Source organism: Saccopteryx leptura, chromosome 1 (assembly GCF_036850995.1).
Source record: "Saccopteryx leptura isolate mSacLep1 chromosome 1, mSacLep1_pri_phased_curated, whole genome shotgun sequence".
In the NCBI taxonomy this organism is placed as follows: domain Eukaryota; kingdom Metazoa; phylum Chordata; class Mammalia; order Chiroptera; family Emballonuridae; genus Saccopteryx; species Saccopteryx leptura.
This window is the reverse complement of record NC_089503.1, coordinates 383771864-383793770: the sequence shown is the minus strand read 5'-3', so window position 1 is coordinate 383793770 and position 21907 is coordinate 383771864. Positions and strand designations below refer to the sequence as shown.

At 54.8% G+C, this 21907-nt stretch overlaps 1 protein-coding gene and 1 long non-coding RNA gene across 2 annotated transcripts; one reads left to right on the top strand and one right to left on the bottom strand.

The window, feature by feature from the left end:
• Positions 1-8053: 8053 nt before the first annotated feature.
• On the top strand, positions 8054-19087 carry MAPK13 (mitogen-activated protein kinase 13). Its single transcript, XM_066359542.1, has 12 exons — positions 8054-8287; positions 9125-9254; positions 10474-10532; positions 16134-16242; positions 16397-16426; positions 16824-16871; positions 16995-17109; positions 17246-17317; positions 17845-17924; positions 18158-18236; positions 18326-18499; positions 18754-19087. Exons 1-12 carry the CDS (start codon positions 8169-8171, stop codon positions 18831-18833), a joined length of 1095 nt encoding a protein of 364 aa, XP_066215639.1. The 5' UTR covers positions 8054-8168; the 3' UTR covers positions 18834-19087.
• Positions 19088-19115: 28 nt separating this feature from the next.
• On the bottom strand, positions 19116-20118 carry LOC136387651 (uncharacterized). Its single transcript, XR_010748136.1, has 2 exons — positions 20087-20118; positions 19116-19896 (listed from the first exon to the last, which is right to left on the bottom strand). It is a non-coding gene; the product is annotated as an uncharacterized lncRNA (long non-coding RNA).
• Positions 20119-21907: the final 1789 nt, after the last annotated feature.

The following is a 21907-nucleotide window of genomic DNA, read 5'->3' as shown; positions in this document are numbered from 1 at the left end:
CCTTCTGGAAGTGAGGGAGGCGCAGTTATTAGATTTGGAAAAGGGCAGGAAGGGAGATTCTTGGCCAGGGAGGCCAAACGGAACCGTTAGGGGCGTGAGCGTGTGGCCAGAGAAAGGAGGCACCACCAGAAGCCAATTCTGATTCCTAACAGGCAAGGGCTGCGCCTTCACAGGCACCGTCAGGCGCACCTGAGCGGTGGTCTCCAGCGCTGACGCTGCAGGGAGGCTGCCTGAGCTCGAATCCTGGCTCTGCCATTTACCAGCTGTGTGGCCCTGGGCAAGTCACTCCACCTCTCTGTGCCTCGTGCTCGCCATGTGTAAAATGGAGGATATTATTAACCTATCTCAGAGGGCTCTTAAGAGGAGTAAATGGGCCCTGGCTCATTGGCTCAGTGGATAGAGCATTGGCCTGGTGTGTGGAGGTAAGTCCTAGGTTCGATTCTCGGTCAGAGCACACAGGAGAGGTGACTATCTGTTTCTCTTCCCTTCTCTCTCTCTTCCTCTCTCATAGCCAATGGCTCAGTTGGTTCCAGCATTAGCCTCTGGTGCTGAGGATGGCTCGTTGTCCCAAGCATCAGCCTCAGGTGCTAAAAATAACTCGTTGATTCAAGCATTAGTCCCAGACAGGGATTGCCAGGTGGATCCGGTGGGGGTGCATGCAGGAGTCTATCTCCCCTCCTCTCACTTAAAAAAAAAAAGAAAGAAAGAAATATATATATATAAATCTCTGAGGACAATTTTGGGCAAGTAATCAGCACTCTGTCAATATTTGTTAACTATGTAAAATAGAAAACTGAAGCACCCAGAGAGGTAGAGTGTTACATAAGGTCACACAGCAAATTCGGGGCAGAGCTGGATTCAGAGCCCAAGCCTCTGCCACGGCCAGTCGCCCTACCGGTCTTGTCTGGGTTTCTCTGACCCTGACAAAGGTTGTGGGGCCCCTGAGTACAACTTGTGTGTCCTGGTGTTGACTGTTCACATAGAAGGAGTGGACAGGCAGACCCAGTGACCTCTGCCCTGGAAGGGCAGGCTGTTGAGGTGGCCTCCAGGGTACACTGCCTCTCCTGTCCGGGGCAGGGCACACAGGAGTCCGGGCTGGGCAGTGACCCTGTTACACTGTTTGGCAGGTCACTGTTCTGGGACTGCCCCAGGCACGGAGGTGAGTCCAGCTAACCTTTGCACAGTAATAACGGTAGCTTCCCTTTATTAAGCTCCTACTGCGTACCTGCTGTTCAGTCAGTCACCATGTGCAGGGTTTGTGATTCAGCAATGGACATAGAAAATCAAACCCCTACCCTCATAGACAGGACATTCTATTGGAGGATAGACAGATATTTTTGTTTTGTTTTGTTTTTTAATTTTACGTGAGAGGAGGGGAGATAGAGAGACAGACTCCCACATGTGTCCTGACCAGGATCCACCCAGCGACCCCCGTCTGGGGCCAATGCTCTGCTCATCTAGGACCATGCTCACAACTGAGCTATTTTTAGCATCTGAGGTGGAGGCTCCACGGAGCCATTCTCAGTGCCTAGGGCCAACATGGTCAAATCAATAGAGCCATGGCTGTGGGAGGAGAAGTGAGAGAAAGAGAAAGAGAAGGGGGAGAGGAAAGGATGGATAAGCACATGGTCACTTCTCCTGTGAGCCCTGACCAGGAATCAAACCCGTGTTTTCCACATGCTGGGTCGATGCTCTACCAGTGAGCCAACTGGCCAGGGCCTGACAGATAATAAACAAGTAAATGGTAAGTTATATAAGGGCCTGAAGGAACAAGAGACCAGGTAAGGCAGGTGGGATATGGCTGAAGTGGAGTCAGGGAGGACTCCCGGAAGAGGTGACCAATGAGCAGTCCTGAAGGACAGCAGGGAGCACCATGCACAATGCTTGCCACCTTGCCAATTCACAGTCTCATAAATCCTGCCAGGCGGGTGATGTGCTCCCGTTTTACTGAAGAGAAGCTCAGAGACTGGCACTCATTGGCCCAAGGTCACACAGCTGTAAGTGTTGGCACAAGAGCCAAGCCCAGCGCTGCCCTCCTGTACTGCTTTGCAGGCACTCAAGTTCACTGATGCACGTTCACATTGCAAAGCCCAGGGTGTGTGGCAGGGGGTCGCCAGAGTTGTGAGGTCGGGGGGTGTGGGCAGGGTATTCGGGTGAGCCCATCCTTGAAGAGGTGAATTCAGAGCTGAACTCTCAAGACCAAGAAGGAAGGAGAATCCCGAAGGGCAGAGGAGGGTCAGGCTTGTCCGGGACCTCAGCAGGAACAGCAAGGCAGGGATGGGCCAGCCTTGGAATTCAGTTTACTGCACTCTGGTGACAGAGAAAGTCTCCCAATTCAGGTTGTGTGCCTGTTTCTTTATCATAAACCGTTGCCACCACACCGAGGCCTGGCCTTGTGCTGGGATCCGGAGGGCCACGCAAGCCCACCGCCGCTGAGCCTCGCCTCGGGGAGCCAGGAGAGGACAGAGAGGAGCCAGAAACTTCCAGGGCAGCCTGTGCCCGGCCAGAGAGCGACGACCCGTCCCAGACGCTCTGCACCGACGTGATTCCAGGCATGTCCCCTGCTTCTGCCCCTCCGCCCCACTACTGGGGTCTTCAGACTGCATCTCCTCACAGCCTCGTAACCCACCAGAGACACAAAAAGCAAAAGTCTTTGGTTCATCCGTTTGCTAAGTATTTCCCGAGCACCAACTGCGGCCACCACAGTGCCGGGGCTCAGCAGTGACCAAGAAGCCGTCCTCAACCTCACAGGGTCATTTTTCCAGTGACGGAGGCGGCCATCTCCCAGAGGACCAAGCAGATTGATGAAAACTGAGCTGATTACCACAGAGTAACGCAGAGAACAATGGAGCAGAGGCCTCGCCAGAGTGTCCCACCAGACCAACCCCAGGACACATCGTCACAGGCTGAGTGAAGGGACATGGCTCTTGGGGTACAGTGTGGGGAGGTGAGGACCAGGGCGGGGTGGGTACATGTGAAGGGGGAAATTTATCTTCTGGGGCCCAAGAAGGCAGGCTGGAAGGGGCCACGGAGCAGAGCTGTCCCTAACCCCTGTCCTCCACCAGGGGGTGCTAAAGCTGAGGGCAGGGAGAGGGGACCTGGTCAAAGCAAGGGGCTTGGGAGGTGGAGAGAAAAGCTCAGACAGGTGAGTGCCTGGGAGAAGAAGGAGCCAGACATTTTGTTCTTGGGATGGATGTTCTCTGCTCAGGCCCTGAGCAGCCCCGGTCCCCTAGAAGGGAAGTGGTCCTGTGGAAGAATGGCCCAGTAAGCCAGAGGCCAGCAAGCTGCCCGCAGGAGCTCTGAGCTGGGTCCCGGTGGGGACTGAGCAGAGACTGCCGGGGGTGGGGTGCTCAGGAGGCAGGAGCTGGAGGTTGGCAGCAGATGTGGAAAAGTTTGGAAGGCAGACAGCTGCTTCCCCCCCCCCCCGCCCCCATCGCCCCAGAGCTCCGAAGGGCTCCCTGCTTGCCCATTCAGGCGTTTGCTCAAATGTCACCTCCTCAGATAGACCTTCCCCGACACACACCCGGGCTGGATGGCACCTACTATGTGCCAGGCAGAAATTAGACACGGCTCATGTCACCTCTTTTAGTCCCTCTGACGGCCCGTGAGGAGGAAACTGAGGCTGACAGGCCAGCAAACTCACTTAGTAAATAAACTACAGAGCAGCCTCCACGTGCAGGGCTTACCTCTGCATCTCCCGACTTCCTTGAGGTTCTGTTTCGTGGCGCTCTGAAAGGCGCGGAGGAGTACCTGGGTCTCTGAGTGGGGGCCAGGGCTCTGGGCTCCCTTGCTATTTCATTCCCGCGGGTCCCAGGCGTGTCATGCCCTCTCTGTTTGTCCAGGTCCCGTGGTCCATCCCCGTGAGATCTGAGGTGCTGGCCCTGCCGTTCTGGACAGAGAGGGCTGTCATGTTGGAGGAGCTGCCATATTCCCAGGGCAAGATGGAGTCTTTGTGGTCAGGATGGGGACATGGGCAGCCAGCCTCATAATCATGTGTGGCTTTTGCTTCACGTTCCAAGAAGCCAGTCATCAATCCCCAACACCACGTCCTCGCCCTCCAGAGGCTCACAGCCCCACTAGGAAGACAACGCCACAGCGACAGCCATTGCTCAGACACTTGACGGATGCCAGGCAGTCGAGTTGGCGGTTACATGTGCAGGCTCTGGGGCGGGTTTGAAGACCACGTCCACCACCTTCTTGGTCATGTGCGACTCTAGGTAAATGACACACCAGGCTCTGGTGTGCCTCGGCGCTGACCCGGTCCAGGTCGGTGTGGGAGTGCCTCCGCTGAACATAGACAAGGCCATCTGTGACCACAACGGATCAAAATGAGAACCAGACCACTCTTTAATCATGTCTGACCATGAATATCGTCTACACAGAAATGGCCCAACATCCCTGCTCTAGCTGATCTGAGTGAAGGCTGCTCTATTCATTCTAGTTGTTCCTCCTTCTAGGTAAGACCTATTAGAACGCCCATCAGAGAATCACCTCCTCTTCCTGACAGCATCTAACCCAGAACAAAGTCCTGGTTTAGGTGACCAATCGTCCTCCTTTAGGGAGGACAGTCCTTCTTTTGTAAGTTCCGTCCTCCTTCAAAAAGTGTCCTCCTACACGTCCTCCTTTTTGATATTGGAAGACTAATCTGTAAACGTTCGTATGCGATTGATGCAGAGTCGATCCGTTGCGTGTGATGTGACATATTTGTATCTAAATGAGTATTCTTTCTTACAATTATTATTAAAAATGAAGCATAATTACAACATAAAATATTACAAATGTTTTTATTATGCATTTATCATATTATAGTGTATTATTGTTGCAATGAATAAAATGTTTCTTTTATTTATGATATGGTTTTCTTCCATTTATTTTTGTCCTCCTTTTCATTGTAAAAAAGTTGGTCACCTTTCCTTCTTCCTTCAACCCTCCACCAGATGCCTAACACCAGCCCAAACCTTATAGGAAGTCCTTTCTAACACCTTCTTACGGAGACGCCCCACGGTCCCCACGGTGCAATGGATCCCGTTGCTGCAACGGAGTCATAAACTCAGCTTATCCACCCACAGGTTTCTGGTGACCTTTGGCTTCAGGCATTGATGGTCCCCATCTCACTGGCTTGCTGTCATACTGCACTGGAAATGATACATCCCCAGGACTCTTTAAATATCCTTGTCATACATGCTTTAATAACATTCCATTTTGCAAGGGAGACACTGAAACTCAGGGAGGGGAAGGGACTTCACCCGGGTCACACAGCTGACAGTACCAAGCCAGGATGGAAATTCAGGTCTCATTCCAAAGTGGCTTTTCCAACCCCCTGCCTCTGCATTAATAGGGCAGAAACCAACACTGCATTAGGCCAGTGTCTAGGAGGGGCAGCTCACACAGGAAAGAGCCCCAGGGGCTGCGGGAGGGGTGGGAGCACCCGGGACATCCTTCATGACTTCCCTGGTTGGATCCTTCTCTCCAAGCTGCCTGGCTGCTGAGTAGGCACAGGCCCCGTAGAGGCCCGAGGTGGGGGGTGAGTGTCAGCAGAGCCTGAGGCCTGAGTCACTTCCTGACCATTGCCTAAGAGGTGCCCCGAGCCACATCCAGAACGGTCAGCGTGTGCCCTCGAAGGATTGCACCCTCTTGGGCAATGCTCACTTCCCTGGTGTTCCTCATCTTTCTGGGCTCACCTCTGCCACACTCAGGTTTTCAAGACACAACAGAGAGGTTCAAGCCCCGTCCCTACCCTGGAGAACTGGATCCTCAACCCAGGAGGAGACCTGAGTCCCCTGGACAATTCTCTCTTGTCTGCGCCCAGTCCTGAACTCTGGCTGCCGGGACCCTGTTCCAACTTCAGAATTAGGGTGCCTTCCATGCCAAAGGTCTGACACTGCCACAGTCCTCCCAGGCACCTCGACCCTTCCCTTTTCCTCCACAGGGTCTCAGGGCCAGAGACCACCCCCCCACCCCCGCGCTCAGGGGTGGGGCGAGGAGCAGGGTGAGGAATATGTCAGATAACCCCGGGCAATGTCCTGAGGGAGGCATGCGTGCTGTAAGCAGTAGACATGTCCTCACGATGTGAGCGAGGCAGATGATTTCAAACACAGGCCGTTTCCTTCAAGGAGCCAGGCCTCTCAAACCCAGAGACACCGCACAGCCTGGGGCCGAGGGCCTGGACTCTAAAGCCAGGATGTGCTCGTTCCTTCAAACTAGCTCCCCTTCCCAGCTGTGTGACCTTCAGCGAGTTACTTAACCTCTCTGTACTTCGGGTTCCTCATCTCTAAAATGAGGATAATAACACTATTGACTCATAGGCCTCTCACCAGGATGAAGGGAGTTGTGTATGTAGAACGCTCAGAATAATGACTGGCAAATGGCAAACACTAGTCGTTCATTAAATAAATATTTTTTTCACTTCTAATGGGCTGACTCTTTCATTCATTCTCCACACGTTTTTGATATCCTACGGTGTATGAGTAAGACTGACTCCCTGCCTGCACTGCCTGTTAGGTATTTCTGCGGGACCGCGCCCCTCCCCCACAAATGGTCGTCCAGACTGTGCCAGATAATGCAGGACTTCTGGGTGGGGCGTGGGGCTATGGCACCAGGTGTGAGGCCTGCAGACACCCTAGGGACACTCCCCAGCTCGTTGTGGGCCACTGGCAAGTTCCTTTCCTTCAAGCTACCTTCTCTGTGTTTGACAAAGTGAACCAAGCAGTCCCTACCTCTTCTACGAGCCCGTGCCCAGGCCAGTGAGAGTCAGGTTGGGCATCCGGGCTTCTCATGGCCGTTCTCTGCCCCCTGTCCTGTTCCTGGGAGGCCTCTGTGATTTAATTTGTCTTTTTTATTTTTATTTATTTATTAATTTTTAGAGAAAGAGGAGAAAGAGAGAGAGAGAGAGAATGAGGGAGGAGCAGGAAGCATCAACTCCCATATATGCCTTGACCAGGCAAACCCAGGATTTTGAACCGGTGACCTCAGCATTTCCAGGTCAACGCTTTATCCACTGTGCCACCACAGGTCAGGCCACTCTATGATTTAATTTGAGCACAGAACTTTTTTCAGGCTGCACAGGCCACCAGATACAGGCTGCAGACGTTCCTGGCTTGTCATTGTTCTCCCGGCCCCTGGGAAGCTCGCAGAAACTGAGTTTAACACTGAAAATTCAAACCTGCACCAGATGTTTATTATAAAATTACTGTTGTTAATTTTAGGTCCCCTAAACATGATCTTGGGGTATGTTTTAAAAATAGTCCGTAACTTTTAGAGACACAAAAAAATATTTATGGATGAAATTATACGATGCCTGGTTTATTTCATAACGGGGGGCGGAGGGATTAGATAGAGTAAAAGTGACTGAAGTGATGTAATTTGCTGGAGCTGAGGGCCTGGGTCACGGAGGATCGCTAGAACCTCACCATCAGAGCGTGGTCCGGAGACCCTCTGAGCCCGGCGTGGGGAGTGGAGGGAGGCGGGCTGGTGAGAAATGTACGATGTTGGCTCAAACCCCAGACCGACTGAATCAGAGGCTGCGTTTTAATAAAACAAAATCCGCAGGGAATTCGTGTTCACAGGCAAGTGTGAGAAGCACTGGGCTATTTTGTCTGTTTTTTGTATACGTTGGAAACTTTCCATAATCAAAAGGTTGTGGGGTTGTGTTTTGTTTTACCCAAACGGTCGTCAATACCCCCGGGAGATCTTTCTGCAGAGTCCTGGGGGTGCAGGGAGAGCTGGAAGGCCCTGCCTGGTCCCCTCGGTACGTCGAGCTCCGGTCCCGCGCCCGCACCCGCATCCGCCCGGAGCAGCCCTCCCTGCAGGGCAGCGCACCTGCCGCCCAGGCGCAAACGCAGGGCTCGCGGCGCGGCTGTCGGAGCCGGCCCGGAGGGGCGGGGCCCGGGGGAGAGGCGGGGCCTGGAGGGGAGAGGCGGGGCCTGGAGGGGAGAGGCGGGGCCTGGAGGGGAGAGGCGGGGCCTGGCGGCGGGGCGGGGCAGGAGGGCGGCTGGTCGTGTACCTGGGCGAGCCGGCAGGTGGGACGCGCCGTGGGCCGGCCCCGCCCCCGCGGGGGAGGAGCGGGCGGCGCGGGGCGGGTGCGGCGGACGGCGGACGGGCCGGGTGCCGGGAGCCCCGCGGGCAGCGAGCAGCCGCCGTGCCGGAGCCGCCGAGATTGGGTGCGCGGGATGAGCCTCACCCGGAAAAAGGGCTTCTACAAGCAGGACGTCAACAAGACCGCCTGGGAGCTGCCCAAGACCTACTTGTCCCCGACGCACGTCGGCAGCGGGGCTTATGGCGCCGTGTGGTGAGGTCCCTGGGCCTGCGCGCCCGCCGGGAGGTGCAGGGGGCGCCCGGGGCGTCGGCGCGGACAGACCGCGGGACTCAGGCCCCAGGGTTCAGGGGGACCCTCCCGGCCGGCCGGCGCCGGGCCGTGCACCTCTTCTGCTCTCCCAGACCCGCCTTGCGTGTCCCCTCTCCGGCTGGGCCCCGGGCCCACGTGCCCACCACCTTGACCCAGGACCACAGCGCCCCGCAGGCATGGAAGACCCTGCCGGGGGCTTTTTCTGGGCTAAACCGGGCGAGCGGGAGGCTAAGGAGACCGAGTGTGGGCAAAAAGGCTGGGGCAGAGGCTGGCCTGGGACCACGCAGGTGCCACCCCCTCTTCTCACTGGCTTTGTGGGGTCTCTGTGGGTTGAATTGGGACTGGGTCTGGTTCCTCAAGAATTGAACCTTACGAGGGACCTCAGAGTCCCTCGAGGTGAATCCCCACTCTTCCAAATGGGTACGCCGAGACCCAAACACTGAGAAGTGACTTGCCAAGTTGCATAGAGTGAGGCTCCCTGCGGCTCTGGATTCCTGGTGTTAACTGTGTCTGACCCTGGTGCACTGACCTCTCCCGGTGTGCGCCTGTCGCCTCCGGCAGCCCCCAGCCCCCTGTTCCCCCACCCCACCCCCACCCGCGCTGCATCAGCTAGCTCCCGCACATCCTAGGCACCCTGGGCATCCCCCCCCCCCTTCGCCAGCCTGCAGACCAAGAGGGACTGGGGTGAGGATGGCCTGGGAGGTACCACCCAGGATCCGGAGTGGCACTGCCCATAGAGTAGTAGATGCGCTGCCCGCTGACCTGCCTGTGCCCCTACAGCTCCGCCATCGACAAGCGGTCAGGGGAAAAGGTGGCCATCAAGAAGCTAAGCCGGCCCTTCCAGTCTGAGATCTTTGCCAAGCGGGCCTATCGAGAGCTGCTGTTGCTGAAACACATGCAGCATGAGAACGTAGGCTGGGCCTGGGGCTGCTGGGAAGGCAGGGGGGAAGGGGCCCCAGGGGTGCGGAGAGCTCAGGACAGGGCCAGGGGAAGGCAGACCGCCTCCCTGCCCCTCTGGTCCCCTCGTTGTGAAGATGGGGTACAGGACCTGCCCTGCCTACTTCCAGGAAGGGTGCAAAGTGTCTCCTAGCAGCGGGTCAGAATGAGCTCTATGAGCTGCAAACTTACTGTATCTCACTGTTAAGGGCGAAACTTTGTTATGTGTTCTAGATCTAAGAGCTGCTGCCCAGAATCTGGGTTAATGCTGTTTGCACATGTGATCCTGATAATAGTAATAGTAATAATAATAGTAATAATAATAATAGATACATACATACAGTATTGAGTGCCAGGCACTGTGTTCTGAGAGCTTAGTGTAAAACAACTGGTTTCATCCTCGAAGTATCACATGAGATAAGCACTATCCCCTGTACAAATGGGGAAACTGAGGCACAACCCCCCCACCCCACCCCGATTGTATGGTTAGTTAATGGCCATGCTGGGATTTGAGTTTAGGCCACCAGGCTCCAGGCCTCAGTGCATAACCTACAAGACCGGTCAATCTGAGAGAAGCAGCTGGAAAAACTAGTGACCCCGCATCGGGCCTGGCCACCAGGCTTTTTGCTCCAGTGTACCTAGATTGGAAAGCAAATGTGTAAAATAATGATTTCAAATTTTTGTGCCCATGTTAAGCCCCATTCCACTTCAGCACTCCTCCCTCTGGCCTCCAGCCAGGGTGATCTTGCCCCTGGCTCTGAACCAGCCCTTTGGCAGGCAGGAATCTATGTGGCAGGAGGCCAAAGGTGACAGGCAGGGAGCCTGCTGGCAGGAAGGCCCCTTCCCTGTTCCCTTCTCCATTCCCTTCGCCTGAGTCCCTGCTTGAGCTGAGCCTGGGTGTGTGCTGCTCGCCTGGAACACCCGACTCGGGGGCAGTGAGCACAGGAACGTCCAGCTCCCCTTCTCCCCAGCTGGACTTGCCTCACCGCTGTGCACCACAAGCTCCCTCCCAGTTAGGGGCACTCCCTTCCACCTCTACCCCTTAACTGCTTCCAGGAAGGCTGGGGACCTGCCCCCTGCTGGTTCAGTGTTAGGGAAGGGTGGGTGGTCCTGCGTGCGCCTGCCTGGGTCCCCGGGGAGGTGGGGACAGCGCTCAGCAGCTGCCCAGCCCTCACTGGCCGCCTTCTCCCCAGGTTATCGGGCTCCTGGATGTCTTCACCCCGGCCTCCTGCCTGCGCAGCTTCCAGGACTTGTGAGTCTGGCGGCGCTGGGGGCCCGGGCATTGCGGTCCTTACTGGCCACGGGGGAGCAGGTTGGGAGTGGGGGGGAAGATTCTCTGATCTGGGTTGGGGTCTGCCTGCCTGCAGTCCCCGTGCCTTCGGGTTGTTGAGGTGCGATTCTCTTCTTACGGCTCCTTTCAGCCAAGGGTGGGGAGAGGCGGGCAGGATGAAGTGGAGGTTACCCAGCTCTCACACCGGCAAGATAACCACTGCCAGTCCTCACTGGGAGGGCACCGGCTCACCTGGACATTCCCTGGGGCCCAGGTGTGGGTCTGGACCTTGAACTTGAGCCTCTTCCTTGCATGAAACAAGGATCAGGAACGCCTTGGCCGCCTCTGGCTAGCGGAGTGTTTGACAGTCAGACAGAACCAAAAAGTGGCTCGGCTAGCGCAGGGGCTGGTCTCAAGTTTAGAGACCTTTCGGAAGGTGGATTTTTTTTTTTTCCAGTCCTATTTCAAATGCTCTGAAAGCCTCTTTGTTAGCATGCTTTCATTTTAAATGCAATGCAGTAATTTTGAATGGAATGTTTTGTTTTTTTAGGGGGGGTAACATTTTATCTTTAAAAAATTTTATTTGTCAATTACAATTTACATTCAGTATTATTTTTTATTAGTTTCAGTGGTACGGCATCATGGTCAGCCAATCAGAAACGTCAGAACGGGTCTTCCTCGATATTTCCAGGACCCGCCTGGCACCGTGCAGACTTACTGCAACATTACTGACTATTTGACATCCCGTGACTGTTCTGTAACTGCCAATCTGTCCTCCTTAGTCCCCTGGCCTTTTAAACCCAGCCCCTCAACCTCTCTCATCTCTGGCTGTATCCGTTTGTTCTCTGTGTCTCTGAGTCTGTTTCGGTTTTGTTTGTTCATTTGTTCTTTAGTGATATCATATGGTATCTGTCTTTCTCTGCTTGACTTATTTCATTTAGCGAAATACTCTCTACGTCCATCCATGTTGTTGCAAATGATAAAATTTCATTCTTTTTTTTAATGTCAGAGTAATATTTCATTGTCTGTATATATGTACCACATCTTCTTTATGCAGTCCTCTGTTGATGGCTACTTAGGTTGTTTCCATGTCTTGACTCCTGTAAATAATGCTGCAGTGATCATAGGGATGTATATATCTTTTTGAATTAGTGTTTTGGGTTTCTTCAAATAAAAACCCAGAAGTGGAATTGCTGGGTCCTAAGGTAGTTCTGTTTTTAATCTCTTGAGGCATCCCCATACTGTTTTCCACAATGACTGTGGCAGTCTGCAGTGCACCACCCCACAACGCCTGAGCGTGAGGGTTCCCTTCACACCCCCGCCAGCACTTGCTGTTTGTTGATTTATTGATGGGAGCTGTTCTGACAGGTGTGAGGTGATGGCTCACTGTGGTTTTAATTTGCATTTCTCTAATGATGAGTGACGATGTGTCTGTTGGCCGATTTCTGTGTCCTCTTTGGAGAAATGTTTATTCAGGTCCTGTGCCCATTTTTTAATTGGATTTTTTGTGTTTTCTGTTGTTAAGTTGTATGAGTTCGTTATAAATTTTGGATATTAACCCCTTATTGCATGTATCATTGGTGAATATATTTTTCCCTTCAGTAGGCTGTCTTTCATTTTGTTGATGGTTTCTTTGCTGTGCAAAAACTTTTTAGTTTGATGTAGTTCCATTTGTTTATTTTTCTTTGGTTTCTCTAGGAGATACACACACACACACACACACACACACACACACACAACACACACACACTACTAAGAACAATGTCAGAGAGTTTACTTCCTGTGTTTTCTTCTAAGAGTTTTATGGTTACGGGTCTTACATTTAAGATTTTAACCATTTTGAGTTTATTCTTGTATATGGTGTAAGAATGTGGTCTGATTTCTTTCTTTTTCTTCATATATCTGTCTAGTTTTCTCAGCACCATTTATTGACTAGACTGTCTTTACCCCACTGTATGTTCTTGCCTCCTTTGTCAAAGATTAATTGACTATAGGTGTGGGTTTATTTCTGGGCTTTCTATTCTGTTCCATTGATTATGTGTCTGTTTTTATGCCAGTATCATGATGTTTTGATTACAGTAGCCTTATAGTACAGTTTGATATCAGGTAGCGTGATACTCCAACTTTGTTCTACTTTCTCAAGATTACTTAGGCTATTCAGGGTCTTTTATTGTTCCATATAAATTTTAGAATTACTTGTTTTAGTCCCATGAAAAATGCCATTGCATTTAACCTGCAGATGGCTTTTGGTAATATGGGCATTTTAATGATGTTAATTTTTCCTATCCATGAACATAATATGTGCTTCCACTTATTTTTATCTTCTTTAATTTCTTTCTTCAGTATCTTATAATTTTCCAAGTATAGGTCTTTACCTCCTTGGTAAAATTTCTTTCTTTCTTTTTTTAATGTAAGAGGAGGGGAGATAGTGAGACAGACTCCCACATGCACCCCAACCAGGATCCATCTGGCAACCCCCGTTTCGGGCCAATGCTGGAATCAACAGAACTATTTTTAGTACCTGAGGCTGATGTGCTCACACCAACCAAGCTATTCTTAGTGCCCAGGCCTAACACTCAAACCAGTTGAGCCACTGGCTGAAGGAGTGGAAGAGGGAGAGAAGGGGGAGAGGATGGGGGAGGGAAGCAGATAGTCACTTCTCTGTGTGCCCTGACCAAGAACCAAACTTGGGATGTCCACATACTGGGCCAACCCTCTACCCATTGAGCCAACCGGCCAGAGCCTAAATTTATTTCTTGATATATTTTTATGCAGTTGCAAGTGGGATTGTTTTCTTAATATCATTTTTTGATAACTTGTATATAAAATGCAACAGATATCTGAATATTAATTTTGTATCCTGCTACTTGACTGAACAAGTAGTTTTTTGGGGGTCATCTTTAAGATGTCTATATATAGTATGATGTTGTCTGCAAAAAAGAAACAGTTTTACTTTTTTCCTGTCCAATTTGGATGCTTTTTATTTCTTTTTCTTGTCTGATGGCTGTGGCTAGGACTTCTAGTATTATGTTGAATAAAGGTGAAAGTGCACATCCTTGTCTTGTTCCTGATCTTAAGGAAAACACTTTTAGCTTTTTGTTGTTGGGTATGATCATGGCTGTGGATTTGTTATATATGGGCTTCATTACATTGAAATATGCATCAAGTGGAGTTTTTCTTATAATGCCAGTTGCTGGCTTTAGCATTTGGAATTTAATGTGACTAGCCCCTCTGGTGGGGTAGGAGTCTGGGTGGGGTGAGGGTGCAGTTTCTAAATGAAGGCTAATGGTAGTGTGGTCAATGTTCTAGGTATGGGGAGAGTGTCGAGGACTGCATGCTTTCTCGGGGGATTTCACAGAGGAGGCAGCGTTTGAACTGAATCCCGAAGGAAGAGTAGAGGTTTGCCTTAGGTAGAAGGGGCTGAAGGCATCGGGGTAGCGGGAGCGATGGGGGCAGAGGCCATGGTGTGTGGAAGTGGCTGGACTATGTGGACAGTGTTGAGAAGTTTAGTGTGGCTGGTTTGGCCAAGCTAAGCATGTGGACTTGATCCCGCCAGTCCACGGAGCAGGGAGGTGATGCGGTCAGTGTGGATTTGGGGCGTGTCCTCTCGTGGCAGCGATAAAGGAACAGGGAGCAGCTCTGGGGGGCGGGAACCAGGAGGGGAGTCTTGGAGGCCTCGATCAAAACAGAGTAGAGGTGGCGGGGTGCTGAGGGCAGACCGGAGACCTGTGGGGTGCAGTGACTGGGGCAGGTGGCATGCGTCAGGGGTGCCGGGTTCCTGCTTGGATACAAGGCGGAGGAAGAACAGATCTAGGGAGAAAGATAACGATCTCCATTTTGGATGCTTCACTTTTGAGGAGCCTATGAACATTCAAGTGTTCATTCAGAAGTTGGGAATAAACCTGGAGCTCAGGAGAGGAAGGTGCGGGCTGGGAACGTGGATTTGGGTTGGAATAATCACCCACGGGTGAGAGCCGAAGCCCAGGAACAGGCTGGTACAAAGCATGGCACGATACTGTTGATAAAAATGTCAGCATCAAAGAGCAGGTCCAGGAGGGTGAGACCAGGAGCCGCGAGCACCTGCTCAGAGGCCTCGGGGCCTCGGCGGAGACTCCTGAGGGCGTGTCGGACTGTGCCGAAGGTCAGAGAGGAAGAGAGGGGGCCGGCGTGTGTTGGGCCATTATCGGTGATCTTGATCAGGGCAGTTTTGGTGGTGGCGGTGGGGTGGGGAGCAGACACCAGGTTGTTGGAGGCCTGGGAGTTAAGGCAGTGGGGTCAAGAGGTGAGGACCACCCTTCGTAGAAGTTTGGTGGGGACAGAAAGAGGGAGAAAGAGCAGTTCGTTAAGAAACAAGGTCATGGGGAGGGGAGTTCTAGCACAGTGAAACTTCGGCTAGTTTGTGGGCCAGGAAGAAAGAACTGGGGTCCGCGTAGAGGTGAAAGACAGAGGCGGACGGGGCCTGTGCATGGAGCAGGGTTCATTAGGAGCTGGGTGCAGTCAGGCAGAAGGCTCCAAAATGTCACAGTGTCACAGAGATGGCCTCTACTATATCTGGTTTTGTTTTCCTTTTAATGTTCCTTTTTAGTCTTTTATTATTATTCAGTGAGAGGAGGGAGGCAGAGACAGACTCCCGCATGTGCCCTGACTGGGATCCACCTGGCATGCCCACTAGGGGGCAGTGCTCTGCCTAGCTGGGGCGTTGCTCCATTACTCAGCAGCCAAGCTCTTCTTAGTGCCTGAGGCAGAGGCCATGGATCCATCCTCAGCACCCAGGGCCAACTCACTCCAATTGAGCCATGACTGTAGGAGGGGAAGAGAGAGGAAGAGAGAGAGAGAGAGGGAGGGAGAGGAAGGGATGGAGAAGCAGGTGGGTGCTTCTCCTGTGTGCCCTGACTAGGAATCAAACCTGGGACATCCATATGCTGGGCTGGTGCTCTATCCACTGAGCCAGCCGGCCATGACTCATTTTTCAGTCTTCATCATTTCTAGACTTTGCTCTCACTACCTCGAGTAAGTTACATTTTGCTGCTGGGCCCATTCTGCAATCGCTTAAGCGGGTGCAGTGGTTTAGCTGCCTCTTCCTCCCTCCTTCCACCCTCCTGGAAACTGCTTTACTGTTTCCTTCTTGGAAGGGCAGACTTTGTGGGTTGTTCCTGGAGCCATGTCAGCCAGGCATGGTGACCCCCTGGGAGAGAAGGTTTGGGCCGAAGCAGGAGGAAATATTGAGATGTTCCCGAGTCACAGCTCTGGCTTTCTGTGGGGCGTAGAGGAGGGCAAGGAGGGGGCACGTTTGAAGAGAGGAACGCAGCTCTGTTTGGCTTTCCTGGGCACGCTCCAGCTGAGCTGTGTCCCCCACCCCCCTCCCCGCCTGCTAGGCAGACACCACGGCCAGGCTGGGGACTGGGCACCGGAGCCAGGAGGCCGTGTGGGGGTCTGGCTGGCTGCGGTTGGGCTAGTTCTGTGCACACACAAGGGGGTCACCTCTAAGACCTCCATGTTGCCCCGGCCCCTCGCCCCTCCTCGGAGCTATGACGCAGGCTGGGTGGGACTTGGGACTGTACATGAAGCCCCCGTGCTTTGCAGCTATCTGGTGATGCCCTTCATGCAGACAGACCTGCAGAAGATCATGGGCATGGAGTTCAGTGAAGACAAGATCCAGTACCTGGTGTATCAGATGCTCAAGGGCCTTAAGGTAGGTGGGAGCGGAGGTTTGTGGGAGGCCCGGCCTTGGGTCGGGAGAGCACTCCACCGGGGCGGGGCGGGGGGTTCGGAGCCAGGTGTGAAGGGCCTGGCGTGAGGCTGGGCGCGAAAGGAACCCACCGTTCTCTCTCTCTGTCCCCACACAGTACATCCACTCCGCTGGGGTCATCCACAGAGTGAGTGCTTTCTCGCCACGGCCCCGCCCACCCTGGAGGGGTTCTGCACAGCCCGGGAAGGGGAGGGTGGAGGGAGGGCACAGGGCTTGGGGACCTGGGATGTGGCTTTCTCAGAGCCAGTCTTGGCCTAGGAAGGCGTGCCTCAAAGGAGCCGCTCTGTCTGGGGACCCCGGGGGTGGGGGGCGGAAACGCTGCAAACAGTGAGCCCTGCGGCTGGTGTTCTAGGCTCTGAGCATTGGGAGCCGCAGGGCACCTAGTCCACCCCTCAGTTCACACAGGAGGCTGGCGCCCAGGGAGGAGAAGTGGCTTGTGAGGCCGCGCACTGGGCGGTGGCCCAGTGGGGACTGCCTCCCGTCTCGGCCCCTCAGCCAGGCGCTGGTTCTCGCCTCTCATCTAGGATCTGAAGCCGGGCAACCTCGCTGTGAACGAGGACTGTGAGCTGAAGGTGAGCGGCCCGGGCAGGGTCTGCGGGGCTCGGGGTGGGCTCCTCTCCTGCAGCAGCCCCCCGAGGCAGCTCCAAGAGCTTGCTGTCCTCAGCGAACCCTTCCCCTGTGTCCCCGAGTCATAGATCTTGGACTTCGGGCTGGCACGGCACGCAGACGCCGAGATGACGGGCTACGTGGTGACCCGCTGGTACCGGGCCCCCGAGGTCATCCTCAGCTGGATGCACTATAACCAGACTGGTCAGTGGTCAGATCCCGAGGGGGGGCTGGGGGTCTTCCCTAGCAGCTTCCCCAAGGCTGTCTCGGTTACGCTGGGCTGACTGGCCGCCGGGTCGTGGTCAGCAGTCCGGGTGACTCTTTCTCCCGTCCCCGGCAGTGGACATCTGGTCCGTGGGCTGTATCATGGCAGAGATGCTGACCGGGAAAACGCTGTTCAAGGGGAAGGATTGTATCCTTGACTGGAAAAGACAAACCCCAACCAGGGAGTCGTTCCTTCAAAAGACACTTGATCTTACTTAAGTCTTTCTCTTAATGCAGAGTGATACATGCTCAAGGTAGAACAGTTTTAAAGTGCAGATAAGCTAAACGATGAAAAGCAACCCCGTCACCCGACCCCCGGAGGAAGCGCCTCCCATTTGGCACCACGGGCGGGGTATCCGGTGTGTGGTGCAGGCGTGGAGGCGCAGGGGCGGGCTGCCCTGCCAATCCCCGTGGGGACGGGCCAGGAATCAGCCAGCGGGACTGAGTGGGAGGAGGGCTGGGGCCACACGCGTGTCCGCAAGCATTCATTGGCGGGACCCTTAACCTGGGCTGGCCAGGGAAGCCTCCTGGAGACCTGAGTCCGGAGGGATGGCCCTCCCCTCCCAAAGCAGAGAGGGCGCTCAGAGGCCTGGGGGGGAGTGATGGAGGGTGGGGGCAAAGGCAGCGCCAGGGCCGCCCGCAGAGAGCCAGGCCGAGCCTTAACCTGCTGCCAAGACCTGGACCAGCTGACCCAGATCCTGAAAGTGACTGGGGTCCCGGGGGCAGAGTTTGTGCAGAAGCTGAAGGACAGAGCGGTGAGTGGCAGTGTGCCTAGGCCGCCCCGGGGGTAGGCGGTGCAGGCCTTTGGGAGGGAGGGCTTCCCCGGGCCGCCCTCTGCTGTGGCAGGTGCTTCTGCCCTCAGCCCGCTTTGGCCTCTGACTGGAGCCTTCAGTCTTTGGGCTTCTCTGGAACCCCTGCTCTACGTCCCAAGGCCGGCACCCCGAGGGGCTGACCGCTGGGCATCACTCGGTGCTCTTCTGTCTTCCAGGCCAAATCCTATATCCAGTCCCTGCCACAGAGCCCCAAGAAGGACTTCTCCCAGCTGTTCCCGCGCGCCAGCCCGCAGGGTGAGTCCGGGGCGGGGGCTCTGTGCTCGGGGTCCGGGGGGCCGCCCCAGGCCTGGGTGTGAGGCTCTGCGCATTGCTCTCCGTGGCAGCCACGGACCTGCTGGAGAAGATGCTGGAGCTGGATGTGGACCAGCGCCTGACAGCCTCGCAGGCCCTCGCCCACCCCTTCTTTGAGCCCTTCCGGGACCCCGAGGAGGAGACAGAGGCCCCGAAGTTTGACGATTCCTTAGAACACGAGAAACTCACAGTGGACGAATGGAAGCGTAAGAGCCTGGGCTCGGCCCTGCCCTCCCCGCCCGCGGCCTCTCTCCTCTGCGGCCTCTCTCCTCTGCGGCCTCTCTCCTCTGCCTCCCTCGTTTTCCAGCCTGGCCTCAGCTGGCCGCTCTGCCCTCCTGGGGACAGTCTCCTTGTGCCTCTGTCTTCCTCCTGGGCTGACTTGCCACTCCGTGCTCTGTCTGTGGGGCGGGGGGCTGGGCCCTCAGCACCCCCACCCACCTCGGGCCCCTGCCTTTCTCAGAGCACATCTTCAAGGAGATTGTGAACTTCAGCCCCATTGCCCGGAAGGACTCACGACGCCGGAGCGGCATGAAGCTGTAGTGACCTGTCCAGCCGACCCCTGGCTGAGCCCGGGGACCACCACGTGCCCCCTTCCTGCCAGACACTGCCCCCAGGACCAGTACTTGTCACTACCGTGTACACCCTTCTTGGAGTGCATAGCCTTCCAAGCAGAGGACAGAGGGCACTTGTCCCTGTGAATGAAGCGGGCCTGGTCGATGCAGATCTCAAAGATGCTGGTTGGGAGGAAATAGCTCTGGTCGCGACCGGCCATATTAAATGCGTCTGGAGACTCACCTGTATGCGGGGTCTTTTCCTGCTCGGCGGTAGTGGAAGAGGGGCGGGCGGAGCCGGCGGAGGGGTCTACATCGGCGATGGCGTTAGTCCGCCAGGGCTGTCGTGAGAAATGACTGCACCCGGGATAGCTTAACCCCACAGAAATGAACGCGCGCAGGTTTGAAGGCTGGCAGTCTGAATCAAGGCGTTGCCAGGGCCGCGCCTCTTCCCGTGCCTCTCTGGTCTGCCGGGGCTCCCGGGAGGTCTGTGTGGTGTCCTTAGCTTGGATCTGCTTCAGCCCACTCTCTGCCTCTGTCTTCACAGGGCCCTCTCCCCTGGCCGTGTCTGTCTGCGCCCCGCTTTTCTTACAAGACCACCAGCTATGAAAGGTGGGGTTCACCCTAGTCCAACATGATTTCATCTCAGTCCTTACTCATTATGCCTGCAAGGACCCTGTTTCAGGATAAGGTCACTTCGTGAGGTTCTGCATGGACACGACTTTTTGGAGAGCACTATTCCCGTGGGGCACCCTCCAGATAGCCACGGGGGAGGGCCCTTTTCCGGGCCTGGAGCTGTCACAGAGCCAAGCGTGCTTGGCTGCTGAACTGAGACAGTTGTAGAGGGAGCGCAGCTGGGGGGACTGTGTGCAGGCTATTTTCGGCGAGCGATAAGCGATCAAGATAGGAAACGGCAGCGGGCTGGTTGGCGGGGCGCTGCAGCAAGCAGAGCCGGGTTCTCCAGGCTCCACAGAACACTGTCCTGCGCCTTCCTCTCCCCTCCCTTCCCCTCCTCTCCCCTTTTCTCCCTTCTCCTTCCCTACCTTCCTCTTCTCTCTCCTCTTCTCCCTTCCTCTCCCTTCCCCTCCCCTCCCCTTTTCTCCCTTTCTCCCCCCTTCTCCCCTCCTCTCCCTTCCCCTCCCCTTTTCTCCCTTCCCCTCCCCTCCTCTTCTCCCCCCCTTTCTCCCCTCTTCTCCCCTCCCCTCCCCTCCCCTTTTCTCCCCCCTCCTCTCCTCTTCTCACCCCTCTTCTCCCCTCCCCTCCCCTCTTCTCCCCTCCCTTCCCCTCTCCTCTTCTCCCCCCCTCCTCTCCTCTTCTCTCCCCTCTTCTCCCTTCCCCTCCCCTTTTCTCCCCCCCTTTTCCCTCTCCTCTCCCCTCCCTTCCCCTTTTCTCCCTTCCCCTCCTCTCCTCTTCTCTCCCCTCTTCTCCCCTCCTCTCCCCTCCCCTCTTCTCCCCTCCCCTCCCCTGCAACGATCCATCACCACTGAGCTTTAACCGGACAGCGGCTCTGATCCTTCTGTTTAGGTTTGGAAACCAGGTAGGACAGATTTCCACACATCAAGAGTCGGGAGCCTGGTCGCGTTGTTCTTGCCCTGGATCCCGTGGGTCTCAAACTTCCCCATGCACCGGGGACCTGGTTAAAATGCACATTCCTGGGCCTCACTCAGGGATTCTAGTTTAGCAGGCCTGGGCTTGAGACCCTAGAATGTGTGAATGAGGACCACCACCTGCTCAACCCGAGCCCGCGATTCTGATAGATATCGGGCCACATTTCGGGAAACATGTAGCTGATTTCTGTACCACTTAATTTGTCAAGAGGCCTGAAATAGGAACCTACAGTGGAGACTGAGCGGTGTGGATGAGCTTTACACGCCCATTTGACAGATACTAGAACTGAGGCTCAGACAGGGCATCTCTAGGGTGGTGAAACTATTTTGTAAGACACTTGGGCACCTGGCATGGTGCATTTGTCGCGATCTATAGAATGTTCAACCAAAGAGTGAGCCAGAATGTGAACGGTGGACTTCAGTTGATAATGTACAGGAACTAGTTTGTATCAGTTGTAACAAATGTCCCACACGAATGCAAGATGTTAATGGGGGAGCTGTGAGGGTGGGGAAGTATATGGGACCTTCTGTATTCAGGGCATAATTTTTCCATAAACCTAAAACTGCTCTAAAAAAATAGTGTCTGGTTGTTTTTTTAAAGCCTCAAATAATGTCTATTAAAAAAAGCTTGAGGCCACACCACCTCCTCCCCGAGAGATTCTAAGGCCCACAGCTAGGAAGACTCAGGATTTAAAACATTATTTTTGAGAGGAGGGGAGATAGGCTCTGGCATGTACCCCAACCGGGATCCACCCAGCAACCCCTGTCTGGGGACAATGCTCAATCAACAGAGCTATCCTTAGCACCTGAGGCTGATGCTCGGACCAACCGAGCTATCCTCAGCACCCGGCACTGACACTCAAACCAATTGAGCCACTGGGAAAGGAAGAGGGAGAGAAGGGGGAGAGGGAGGGGAAGAGAAGCAGATGGTCGCTTCTCATGTGTGCCCTGACTGGGAATCAAATCAGGGACATCTACACACTGGGCTGACGCTATCCACTGAGTCAACCGGCCAGGGCCTGGACTCAGGATTTGACATGGAGCAGCCTTGACCACTGTGCGAAAGGCTCTTAACCCACACCAGGATTCCAGGATCGCCCAGCCCTCCCTCCCGTGGAGCCCGTCTCTGAGCTCCTCACTGCTGCCTGGGCCCATGGATTTTGCTTTCTCTCCCAGTGTCCCTGTCAACGAGGGAGGAGTAGATGGTGGGAAGGGCTGGCGGTGTCCTGCCATCGCCCTGACCTTGCTGGTTACTAAACAGCCCCAGGTCCCCTGAGTCTAAATCCCCGAGTTCGGCCCTGGCCGGTTGGCTCAGTGGTAGAGCATCGGCCTGGCATGCAGAAGTCCCGGGTTCGATTCCCGGCCAGGGCACACAGGAGAAGCGCCCATCTGCTTCTCCACCCCTCCCCCTCTCCTTCCTCTCTGTCTCTCTCTTCCCCTCCCGCAGCCGAGGCTC

Bases quoted from the DNA above. Each gene is read 5' to 3' on its own strand.
- MAPK13 (XM_066359542.1), top strand. From the start codon at position 8,169: ATGAGCCTCACCCGGAAAAAGGGCTTCTACAAGCAGGACGTCAACAAG. The intron at 17,318-17,844 runs GTATCCTTGACT...CCTGCTGCCAAG, and splicing joins GCTGTTCAAGGGGAAGGATT to ACCTGGACCAGCTGACCCAG. The intron at 18,500-18,753 runs GTAAGAGCCTGG...TGCCTTTCTCAG, and splicing joins CACAGTGGACGAATGGAAGC to AGCACATCTTCAAGGAGATT.